A 13,393-nucleotide genomic window follows, 5' to 3' on the forward strand; every position below is an offset into this window, starting at 1 on the left:
CGGTATCCCCAGTGCATGTGCAGAGAAATCGTTTGTCTGGTATAGGAAGTATTTACAGATCACACACCTGTAATAAATATAATATGGGTGGATGGGCGGATGCGGGTGTCTTTGTCCCCCGGTGACCCCACGATTCCTAAATCGCCAGCCTCTGCCTCCCACTAATATACACACACAGCAATAGGAGCAGCGATGATATATTCACAAATGTACTGTACACACACACACACACACACGCACGGACGCACACACACACGCACACACACGCACACACACACACGCACGGACGCACACACACACGCACACACACGCACACACACGCACACACACACGCACACACACGCACACACGCACACACGCACACACCTATTAAGAAATATGTAGCTATACAAATATAGCCAGGTCTCCCCGGCCTGTCAGTGCCCCCCTCACCTCGCTGCCGATCGCGGGGGCCGCCGCGTCCAATGGCGCCTCCGTCCGGCGAGTGCAGGGGTGAGGGCGGTCAGGTCCCGGCTCGGGGGTTGCTGGGGACGCGTGCAGCTGTTTGCCAGGGCCGCACGCGCGTTACAGGGTTCCCGGCGCTCTCGGAGCCAGGTTGTACGGGCGCCGCCATTGCGCTTCAGTTCGCGCATGCGCAGTAGGCCCCCGGCGGCCCGACAGAGTCGCACATGCGCAGGGAGGCCGCGAGAGTTAGGGGGAAGTCGCGCGAGCGTGAGGCTAGTCAGGGGAAGGGTGAGGCAGCCCCAGATAGCTTGCGCAGGCGCAGGGAAGGCGCGCACGCGGCCCCAATGTGCTTCTAGGCTCCATGGGACTACAACTCCCATGGAGCACAGCGAGGGAGGCACCAGGTGCCTCATAGTGGCCAATAGGGCTGAAGGATTGCCCTGGAGGAAGGAGATACATTGTTTGGACTGCAGCTACGCAGTCAGTTGGCGTCTGGGAGCTGTGAGGGAAGCACGGGTGCGGGGAGTGAGTGCAGCTCCTGCATCCAGATAGGTACCCACACCCCAGGTAGGCCCCAACTCCCCACCAGGTTAGTGGGTAATTGATAAGGGACGGCCCCAGTTAGGGACTCTGCCCTTAGTGTGAGTGCTGTCTTGTCAGAGTCACAGCTATTAGTGCTGTGAGGTCTGACAGGCAGGCACTGTCTTTGTGCAGCACGGTTGCTGCACGGACCAAGTAAGTGGCCGTGCATATTGCAGGTAGTTAGATATTTAGAGCCAGGACCGGGAAGGGCTAGGGGGGGGCGAGATAGGCCAGTTAACCCCTTAGGTCCCAGAGAGGCTCTCACTCCCCAGTTTGTGGTGCTACAGGGACAGGCCCTAGGTTAGGGACCGTGTCATGTAGTGTCAGTCTTAGATAGGGATCAGTGGATGCTGCAGTTCCCGTAAGGAGACTTGGGCTCAAGTCGGTGCTCAAAGACAAAGACTATCTTCAGGGTGGGACCGCCCCTGGCGGACCCCAAGCAAGGATTCACCGGACCGGATCAGACTTGATCCCAGAATGACAGAGCCTTTGTGAAGTTCCTGGCAGGCCTGAGTGCAGGAGCACTCGGCAGGTACTCTATAAGTGCACCAACCGATCATAACATTCTATTAACACATAGTGGCAGCGCTGACCACGGGACAAGGGTTGGGCTGTGGGCACCGTGTGGGGATGTTATACTGTTGTGATGTAATAATTATCCTTTGTTAGTGTTATTCATTCAGTAAACCTGTTATCCATAATACTGTGTATGTGGTTTCTGAGTGGGTTCCTATGTTAGGGTCATTCTACATTTCCATAGAATCCTACATAGGTGGAGGCGCTGAAACAAGAAACGTTCCAGAGGATTCACCCCAGGCTCTCACTGGCGGAGGCTCAGACCTCCTGTGAGCCTGACAGGTATACGCACCACACCGGTAACACCGCATGTTCTACTCACCCACAATATATATGCGATTGGGTGGGGTGGAATACCCGTTACACAAACATAGAAGCACACATCTAAATAAAAAAAATACACACACCCCCTATAGCACTGCCCGTGCATACGTGGGAAGCTAACGGCAGAGAGGAGGGAGATATACACAGCCCTGCGACGGGAGAGAGAGGAGGTGAGATATACACAGCCCTGCGACGGGAGAGAGAGGAGGTGAGATATACACAGCCCTGCGACGGGAGAGAGAGGAGGTGAGATATACACAGCCCTGCGATGGGAGAGAGGAGGTGAGATATACACAGCCCTGCGACGGGAGAGAGAGGAGGTGAGATATACACAGCCCTGCGACGGGAGAGAGAGGAGGTGAGATATACACAGCCCTGCGACGGGAGAGAGAGGAGGTGAGATATACACAGCCCTGCGATGGGAGAGAGAGGAGGTGAGATATACACAGCCCTGCGACGGGAGAGAGGAGGTGAGATATACACAGCACTGCGACAGGAGAGAGGAGGTGAGATATACACAGCACTGCGACGGGAGAGAGGAGGTGAGATATACACAGCTCTGCGACGGGAGAGAGGTGAGATATATACAGCCCTGCGACGTGAGAGAGAGGAGGTGAGATATACACAGCCCTGCGACGGGAGAGAGAGGAGGTGAGATATACACAGCCCTGCGACGTGAGAGAGAGGAGGTGAGATATACACAGCCCTGCGACGGGAGAGAGAGGAGGTGAGATATACACAGCCCTGCGACGGGAGAGAGGAGGTGAGATATACACAGCCCTGCGACGGGAGAGAGGAGGTGAGATATACACAGCCCTGCGACGGGAGAGAGGAGGTGAGATATACAGAGCCCTGCGACGGGAGAGAGGAGGTGAGATATACACAGCCCTGCGACGGGAGAGAGGAGGTGAGATATACACAGCCCTGCGACGGGAGAGAGGAGGTGAGATATACACAGCCCTGCGACGGGAGAGAGGAGGTGAGATATACAGAGCCCTGCGACGGGAGAGAGGAGGTGAGATATACAGAGCCCTGCGACGGGAGTGAGGAGGTGAGATATACACAGCCCTGCGACAGGAGAGAGGAGGTGAGATATACACAGCCCTGCGACAGGAGAGAGAGGAGGTGAGATATACACAGCAATGCGATGTGAGAGAGGAGGTGAGATATACACAGCCCTGCGACGTGAGAGAGGAGGTGAGATATACACAGCCCTGCAACGTGAGAGAGGAGGTGAGATATACACAGCCCTGCGACGGGAGAGAGGAGGTGAGATATACACAGCCCTGCAACGTGAGAGAGGAGGTGAGATATACACAGCCCTGCGACGGGAGAGAGGAGGTGAGATATACACAGCCCTGCGACGGGAGAGAGGAGGTGAGATATACACAGCCCTGCGACGGGAGAGAGAGGAGGTGAGATATACACAGCCCTGCGACGGGAGAGAGAGGAGGTGAGATATACACAGCCCTGCGACGGGAGAGAGGAGGTGAGATATACACAGCCCTGCGACGGGAGAGAGGTGAGATATACACAGCCCTGCAACGTGAGAGAGGAGGTGAGATATACACAGCCCTGCGACGGGAGAGAGGTGGTGAGATATACACAGCCCTGCGACGGGAGAGAGGAGGTGAGATATACACAGCCCTGCGACGGGAGAGAGAGGAGGTGAGATATACACAGCCCTGCGACGGGAGAGAGAGGAGGTGAGATATAAACAGCCCTGCGACGGGAGAGAGGAGGTGAGATATACACAGCCCTGCGACGGGAGAGAGGAGGTGAGATATACACAGCACTGCGACAGGAGAGAGGAGGTGAGATATACACAGCACTGCGACGGGAGAGAGGAGGTGAGATATACACAGCTCTGCGACGGGAGAGAGGTGAGATATATACAGCCCTGCGACGTGAGAGAGAGGAGGTGAGATATACACAGCCCTGCGACGGGAGAGAGAGGAGGTGAGATATACACAGCCCTGCGACGTGAGAGAGAGGAGGTGAGATATACACAGCCCTGCGACGGGAGAGAGAGGAGGTGAGATATACACAGCCCTGCGACGGGAGAGAGGAGGTGAGATATACACAGCCCTGCGACGGGAGAGAGGAGGTGAGATATACACAGCCCTGCGACGGGAGAGAGGAGGTGAGATATACAGAGCCCTGCGACGGGAGAGAGGAGGTGAGATATACACAGCCCTGCGACGGGAGAGAGGAGGTGAGATATACACAGCCCTGCGACGGGAGAGAGGAGGTGAGATATACACAGCCCTGCGACGGGAGAGAGGAGGTGAGATATACAGAGCCCTGCGACGGGAGAGAGGAGGTGAGATATACAGAGCCCTGCGACGGGAGTGAGGAGGTGAGATATACACAGCCCTGCGACAGGAGAGAGGAGGTGAGATATACACAGCCCTGCGACAGGAGAGAGAGGAGGTGAGATATACACAGCAATGCGATGTGAGAGAGGAGGTGAGATATACACAGCCCTGCGACGTGAGAGAGGAGGTGAGATATACACAGCCCTGCAACGTGAGAGAGGAGGTGAGATATACACAGCCCTGCGACGGGAGAGAGGAGGTGAGATATACACAGCCCTGCAACGTGAGAGAGGAGGTGAGATATACACAGCCCTGCGACGGGAGAGAGGAGGTGAGATATACACAGCCCTGCGACGGGAGAGAGGAGGTGAGATATACACAGCCCTGCGACGGGAGAGAGAGGAGGTGAGATATACACAGCCCTGCGACGGGAGAGAGAGGAGGTGAGATATACACAGCCCTGCGACGGGAGAGAGGAGGTGAGATATACACAGCCCTGCGACGGGAGAGAGGTGAGATATACACAGCCCTGCAACGTGAGAGAGGAGGTGAGATATACACAGCCCTGCGACGGGAGAGAGGTGGTGAGATATACACAGCCCTGCGACGGGAGAGAGGAGGTGAGATATACACAGCCCTGCGACGGGAGAGAGAGGAGGTGAGATATACACAGCCCTGCGACGGGAGAGAGAGGAGGTGAGATATACACAGCCCTGCGACGGGAGAGAGGAGGTGAGATATACACAGCCCTGCGACGGGAGAGAGGTGAGATATACACAGCCCTGCGACAGGAGAGAGAGGAGGTGAGATATACACAGCCCTGCGACGGGAGAGAGAGGAGGTGAGATATACACAGCCCTGCGACGGGAGAGAGGAGGTGAGATATACACAGCCCTGCGACGGGAGAGAGGAGGTGAGATATACACAGCCCTGCGACGGGAGAGAGGAGGTGAGATATACACAGCCCTGCGACGGGAGAGAGGAGGTGAGATATACACAGCCCTGCGACGGGAGAGAGGAGGTGAGATATACACAGCCCTGCGACGGGAGAGAGGAGGTGAGATATACACAGCCCTGCGACGGGAGAGAGGAGGTGAGATATACACAGCCCTGCGACGGGAGAGAGGAGGTGAGATATACACAGCCCTGCGACGGGAGAGAGAGGAGGTGAGATATACACAGCCCTGCGACGGGAGAGAGAGGAGGTGAGATATACACAGCAATGCGATGTGAGAGAGGAGGTGAGATATACACAGCCCTGCGACGGGAGAGAGAGGAGGTGAGATATACACAGCCCTGCGACGGGAGAGAGAGGAGGTGAGATATACACAGCAATGCGACGGGAGAGAGAGGAGGTGAGATATACACAGCCCTGCGACGGGAGAGAGAGGAGGTGAGATATACACAGCCCTGCGACGGGAGAGAGAGGAGGTGAGATATACACAGCCCTGCGACGGGAGAGAGAGGAGGTGAGATATACACAGCCCTGCGACGGGAGAGAGGAGGTGAGATATACACAGCCCTGCGACGGGAGAGAGAGGAGGTGAGATATACACAGCCCTGCGACGGGAGAGAGGAGGTGAGATATACACAGCCCTGCGACGGGAGAGAGGAGGTGAGATATACACAGCCCTGCGACGGGAGAGAGAGGAGGTGAGATATACACAGCCCTGCGACGGGAGAGAGGAGGTGAGATATACACAGCCCTGCGACGGGAGAGAGGAGGTGAGATATACACAGCCCTGCGACGGGAGAGAGGAGGTGAGATATACACAGCCCTGCGACGGGAGAGAGGAGGTGAGATATACACAGCCCTGCGACGGGAGAGAGGAGGTGAGATATACACAGCCCTGCGACGGGAGAGAGGAGGTGAGATATACAGAGCCCTGCGACGGGAGTGAGGAGGTGAGATATACACAGCACTGCGACGGGAGAGAGGAGGTGAGATATACACAGCCCTGCGACGGGAGAGAGGTGAGATATATACAGCCCTGCGATGGGAGAGAGGAGGTGAGATATACACAGCCCTGCGACAGGAGAGAGGAGGTGAGATATACACAGCACTGCGACGGGAGAGAGGAGGTGAGATATACACAGCCCTGCGACGGGAGAGAGGAGGTGAGATATACACAGCCCTGCGACGGGAGAGAGGAGGTGAGATATACACAGCCCTGCGATGGGAGAGAGGAGGTGAGATATACACAGCCCTGCGACGGCAGAGAGGAGGTGAGATATACACAGCCCTGCGACGGGAGAGAGAGGAGGTGAGATATACACAGCCCTGCGACGGGAGAGAGAGGAGGTGAGATATACACAGCCCTGCGATGGGAGAGAGGAGGTGAGATATACACAGCCCTGCGACGTGAGAGAGGTGAGATATACACAGCCCTGCGACGGGAGAGAGGAGGTGAGATATACACAGCCCTGCGACGTGAGAGAGGAGGTGAGATATACACAGCCCTGCGACGGGAGAGAGGAGGTGAGATATACACAGCCCTGCGACGGGAGAGAGGTGAGATATACACAGCCCTGCGACGGGAGAGAGGAGGTGAGATATACACAGCCCTGCGACGGGAGAGAGGAGGTGAGATATACACAGCCCTGCGACGGGAGAGAGAGGAGGTGAGATATACACAGCCCTGCGATGGGAGAGAGGAGGTGAGATATACACAGCCCTGCGACGGGAGAGAGGAGGTGAGATATACACAGCCCTGCGACGGGAGAGAGGAGGTGAGATATACACAGCCCTGCGATGGGAGAGAGGAGGTGAGATATACACAGCCCTGCGACGGGAGAGAGAGGAGGTGAGATATACACAGCCCTGCGACGGGAGAGAGGAGGTGAGATATACACAGCCCTGCGACGGGAGAGAGGAGGTGAGATATACACAGCACTGCGACGGGAGAGAGGAGGTGAGATATACACAGCCCTGCGATGGGAGAGAGGAGGTGAGATATACACAGCCCTGCGACGGGAGAGAGAGGAGGTGAGATATACACAGCTCTGTGACGGGAGAGAGGAGGTGAGATATACACAGCCCTGCGATGGGAGAGAGAGGAGGTGAGATATACAGAGCCCTGCGACGGGAGAGAGGAGGTGAGATATACACAGCCCTGCGACGGGAGAGAGGAGGTGAGATATACACAGCCCTGCGACGGGAGAGAGGAGGTGAGATATACACAGCCCTGCGACGGGAGAGAGGTGAGATATACACAGCCCTGCGACGGGAGAGAGGAGGTGAGATATACACAGCACTGCGACGGGAGAGAGGAGGTGAGATATACACAGCACTGCGACGGGAGAGAGGAGGTGAGATATACACAGCACTGCGACGGGAGAGAGGAGGTGAGATATATACAGCCCTGCGACGTGAGAGAGAGGAGGTGAGATATACACAGCCCTGCGACGTGAGAGAGAGGAGGTGAGATATACACAGCCCTGCGACGTGAGAGAGAGGAGGTGAGATATACACAGCCCTGCGACGGGAGAGAGGAGGTGAGATATACACAGCACTGCGACGGCAGAGAGGAGGTGAGATATACACAGCCCTGCGACGGGAGAGAGAGGAGGTGAGATATACACAGCCCTGCGACGGGAGAGAGGAGGTGAGATATACACAGCCCTGCGACAGGAGAGAGGAGGTGAGATATACACAGCCCTGCGACGTGAGAGAGGAGGTGAGATATACACAGCCCTGCAACGTGAGAGAGGAGGTGAGATATACACAGCCCTGCGACGGGAGAGAGGAGGTGAGATATACACAGCCCTGCGACGGGAGAGAGAGGAGGTGAGATATACACAGCCCTGCGACGGGAGAGAGAGGAGGTGAGATATACACAGCCCTGCGATGGGAGAGAGAGGAGGTGAGATATACACAGCCCTGCGACGGGAGAGAGGAGGTGAGATATACACAGCCCTGCGACGGGAGAGAGAGGAGGTGAGATATACACAGCCCTGCGATGGGAGAGAGAGGAGGTGAGATATACACAGCCCTGCGATGGGAGAGAGGAGGTGAGATATACACAGCCCTGCGACGGGAGAGAGGAGGTGAGATATACACAGCCCTGCGACGGGAGAGAGAGGAGGTGAGATATACACAGCCCTGCGACGGGAGAGAGAGGAGGTGAGATATACACAGCCCTGCGATGGGAGAGAGAGGAGGTGAGATATACACAGCCCTGCGACGGGAGAGAGGAGGTGAGATATACACAGCCCTGCGACGGGAGAGAGGAGGTGAGATATACAGAGCCCTGCGACGGGAGTGAGGAGGTGAGATATACACAGCCCTGCGATGGGAGAGAGAGGAGGTGAGATATACACAGCCCTGCGACGGGAGAGAGGAGGTGAGATATACACAGCCCTGCGACGGGAGAGAGGAGGTGAGATATACACAGCCCTGCGACGGGAGAGAGGTGAGATATATACAGCCCTGCGACGGGAGAGAGAGGAGGTGAGATATACACAGCCCTGCAACGGGAGAGAGGAGGTGAGATATACACAGCCCTGCGACGGGAGAGAGGTGAGATATACACAGCCCTGCGACGGGAGAGAGAGGAGGTGAGATATACACAGCCCTGCGACGGGAGAGAGGTGAGATATACACAGCCCTGCGACGGGAGAGAGAGGAGGTGAGATATACACAGCAATGCGATGTGAGAGAGGAGGTGAGATATACACAGCCCTGCGACGTGAGAGAGGAGGTGAGATATACAGAGCCCTGCGACGTGAGAGAGGGGGTGAGATATACACAGCCCTGCGACGGGAGAGAGAGGAGGTGAGATATACACAGCCCTGCGACGGGAGAGAGAGGAGGTGAGATATACACAGCCCTGCGATGGGAGAGAGAGGAGGTGAGATATACACAGCCCTGCGACGGGAGAGAGGTGAGATATACACAGCCCTGCGACGGGAGAGAGAGGAGGTGAGATATGCACAGCCCTGCGACGGGAGAGAGGAGGTGAGATATACACAGCCCTGCGATGGGAGAGAGAGGAGGTGAGATATACACAGCCCTGCGACGGGAGAGAGGAGGTGAGATATACACAGCCCTGCGACGGGAGAGAGGAGGTGAGATATACACAGCTCTGCGACGGGAGAGAGGAGGTGAGATATACACAGCAATGCGATGTGAGAGAGGAGGTGAGATATACACAGCCCTGCAACGTGAGAGAGGAGGTGAGATATACACAGCCCTGCGACGGGAGAGAGGAGGTGAGATATACACAGCCCTGCGACGGGAGAGAGGAGGTGAGATATACACAGCAATGCGACGTGAGAGAGGAGGTGAGATATACACAGCCCTGTATGTATATATCCATGTACATATAAAATGGTTGCCGGAGGAGGGACAGATTGAAGAATAATGTTTATAAATGAGTAGAGATGCTAATCCATCCTGGAACCTGCTGGAAGAAAATGAGTTTGGCTTAGCCAACAAGAAGATGTCACATGCCTGTCACTTTGTTGGAATAAGTGTTTATATCAGGGGTGACACCAGCCACCGACACCGGGGGCAGAGCAGGGACAATTGCCCTGCCCTGGAAGTTGAGCCCGAACTTCTGCGTCCAGCAGGACGTGGAACCTGGGAGTGGTTTGGCTTTAGTTAGTCTCTCCCTTTGTGAGATGTTCCTATTGAGCAGGACTAGAATCCTCTTTCCACAAACAACGTGCCCTCCCCGCGCTCTGCTTACGTCTCTGACAGGGGATGAACGGCGAGCGGTGTTACCCCCGACTTTGCTTTTCAGGATCCCCAGTATAAAGAAAAGAAAGAATATAAAATGTTTACGGTGCCCTCCATGTTATTCCATGACTTACGTTCCCTCTTCATCCCGATGTCCAGGCACTTCCTGAGCCGGCAGGCCTGGCAGTGGCGCCGGTTATTTTTGTTGATGACACAGGAGCTCTGGAAGGGACAGCTGAGCCGTAAGTTCTTCTTAATGGCACGTCTACGACATGGAGAGAGGGACAGAATAATGGCACGTCTAGGACATGGAGAGAGGGACAGAATAATGTCACGTCTAGGACATGGAGAGAGGGACAGAATAATGGCACGTCTAGGACATGGAGAGAGGGACAGAATAATGGTACGTCTAGGGCATGGAGAGACAGAATAATGGCATGTCTAGGACAGGGAGAGAGGGACAGAATAATGGCACGTCTAGGACATGGAGAGACAGAATAATGACACCGTCGAGGACATGCAGAAACAGAATAATGACACCGTCTAGGACATGGAGAGACAGAATAATGGTACGTCTAGGACATGCAGAGACAGAATAATGGTACGTCTAGGACATGCAGAGACAGAATAATGGTACGTCTAGGACATGCAGAGACAGAATAATGGCACGTCTAGGACATGGAGACAGAATAATGGCACGTCTAGGACATGCAGAGACAGAATAATGTCACGTCTAGGACATGGAGAGAGGGACAGAATAATGTCACGTCTAGGACATGGAGAGAGGGACAGAATAATGGCACGTCTAGGACATGGAGACAGAATAATGGCACGTTTAGGACATGGAGAGACAGAATAATGACACGTCTAGGACATGGAGACACAGAATAATGGCACGTCTAGGACATGGAGACAGAATAATGGCACGTCTAGGACATGGAGAGACAGAATAATGACACGTCTAGGGCATGGAGAGACAGAGTAATGGCACGTCTAGGACATGGAGAGAGAGAATAATGACACGTCTAGGACATGGAGAGACAGAATAATGGCACGTCTAAGACATGGAGACACAGAATAATGGCACGTCTAGGACATGGAGAGAAAGAATAATGACACGTCTAGGACATGGAGACACAGAGTAATGGCACGTCTAGGGCATGGAGAGACAGAGTAATGGCACGTCTAGGACATGGAGAGAGAGAATAATGACACGTCTAGGGCATGGAGAGACAGAGTAATGGCACGTCTAGGGCATGGAGAGAGAGAATAATGACACGTCTTGGACATGGAGAGACAGAATGATGGCACGTCTAGGACATGGAGAGACAGAATAATGGCACATCTAGGACATGGAGAGACAGAATAATGGCACGTCTAGGGCATGGAGAGAGAGACAGAATAATGGCACGTCTAGGACATGGAGAGACAAAATGTCACGTCTAGGACATGGAGAAACAGAATAATGGCACATCTAGGACATGGAGAGACAGAATAATGGCACGTCTAGGACATGGAGAGAGAGACAGAATAATGTCACGTCTAGGACATGCAGAGACAGAATAATGTCACGTCTAGGACATGGAGAGACAGAATAATGGCACATCTAGGACATGGAGAGACAGAGTAATAACACGTCTAGGACATGGAGAGACAGAATAATGACACGTCTAGGACATGCAGAAACAGAATAATGACACCGTCTAGGACATGGAGAGACAGAATAATGGTACGTCTAGGACATGGAGAGACAAAATAATGGCACATCTAGGACATGCAGAGACAGAATAATGTCACGTCTAGGACATGGAGAGAGGGACAGAATAATGGCACGTCTAGGACATGGAGACAGAATAATGGCACGTTTAGGACATGGAGAGACAGAATAATGACACGTCTAGGACATGGAGACACAGAATAATGACACGTCTAGGACATGGAGACAGAATAATGGCACGTCTAGGACATGGAGAGACAGAATAATGACACGTCTAGGACATGCAGAGACAGAATAATGGCACGGCTAGGACATGGAGAGACAGAGTAATGGCACGTCTAGGACATGGAGAGAGAGAATAATGACACGTCTAGGACATGGAGAGAGAGAATAATGGCACGTCTAGGACATGGAGAGACAGAATAATGGCACGTCTAGGACATGGAGAGAGAGACAGAATAATGGCACGTCTAGGACATGGAGAGAGAGACAGAATAATGGCACGTTTAGGACATGGAGAGACAGAATAATGTCACGTCTAGGACATGGAGAGACAGAATAATGACACGTCTAGGACATGGAGAGACAGAGTAATAACACGTCTAGGACATGGAGAGACAGAGTAATGACACGTCTAGGACATGGAGAGACAGAGTAATGGCACGTCTAGGACATGGAGAGACAGAGTAATGGCACGTCTAGGACATGGAGACACCGAATAATGTCACGTCTAGGACATGGAGAGACAGAATAATGGCACGTCTAGGACATGGAGAGAGGGACAGAATAATGGCACGTCTAGGACATGCAGAGACAGAATAATGGCACGTCTAGGACATGGAGAGACAGAATAATGGCACATCTAGGACATGGAGAGACAGAATAATGGCACGTCTAGGGCATGGAGAGACAGAATAATGACACGTCTAGGACATGGAGACACAGAATAATGGCACGTCTAGGGCATGGAGAGAGAGACAGAATAATGGCACGTTTAGGACATGGAGAGACAGAATAATGTCACGTCTAGGACATAGAGAGACAGAGTAATGACACGTCTAGGACATGGAGAGACAGAGTAATGGCACGTCTAGGACATGGAGAGACAGAATAATGGCACGTCTAGGACATGGAGAGACAAAATGTCACGTCTAGGACATGGAGAAACAGAATAATGGCACATCTAGGACATGGAGAGACAGAATAATGTCACGTCTAGGACATGGAGAGACAGAATAATGTCACGTCTAGGACATGGAGAGACAGAATAATGTCACGTCTAGGACATGGAGAGACAGAATAATGGCACATCTAGGACATGGAGAGACAGAGTAATGACACGTCTAGGACATGGAGAGACAGAATAATGGCACGTCTAGGACATGGAGAAACAGAATAATGACACGTCTAGGACATGCAGAAACAGAATAATGACACCATCTAGGACATGGAGAGACAGAATAATGGTACGTCTAGGACATGCAGAGACAGAATAATGTCACATCTAGGACATGCAGAGACAGAATAATGTCACGTCTAGGACATGGAGAGATGGACAGAATAATGGCACGTCTAGGACATGGAGACAGAATAATGGCACGTTTAGGACATGGAGAGACAGAATAATGACACGTCTAGGACATGGAGACACAGAATAATGGCACGTCTAGGACATGGAGACAGAATAATGGCACGTCTAGGACATGGAGAGACAGAATAATGACACGTCTAGGACATGGAGACACAGAATAA

General features: G+C 53.6%; 1 protein-coding gene across 2 annotated transcripts in view; it reads right to left on the reverse strand.

The window, feature by feature from the left end:
* The window catches only part of NR1I2 (nuclear receptor subfamily 1 group I member 2), a 112,878-nt gene that overhangs the window by 11,596 nt on the left and 87,889 nt on the right, over positions 1 to 13,393 (reverse strand). For both annotated transcript variants that reach the window (XM_075592912.1, XM_075592911.1), the window contains exon 4: positions 10,059 to 10,189. In XM_075592912.1, the coding sequence (XP_075449027.1) occupies positions 10,059 to 10,189 (131 nt within the window). The remainder of the gene's footprint in view (positions 1 to 10,058; positions 10,190 to 13,393) is intronic.

The sequence above is a fragment of the Ascaphus truei genome, chromosome 3 (assembly GCF_040206685.1).
Source record: "Ascaphus truei isolate aAscTru1 chromosome 3, aAscTru1.hap1, whole genome shotgun sequence".
Lineage (NCBI taxonomy): Eukaryota > Metazoa > Chordata > Amphibia > Anura > Ascaphidae > Ascaphus > Ascaphus truei.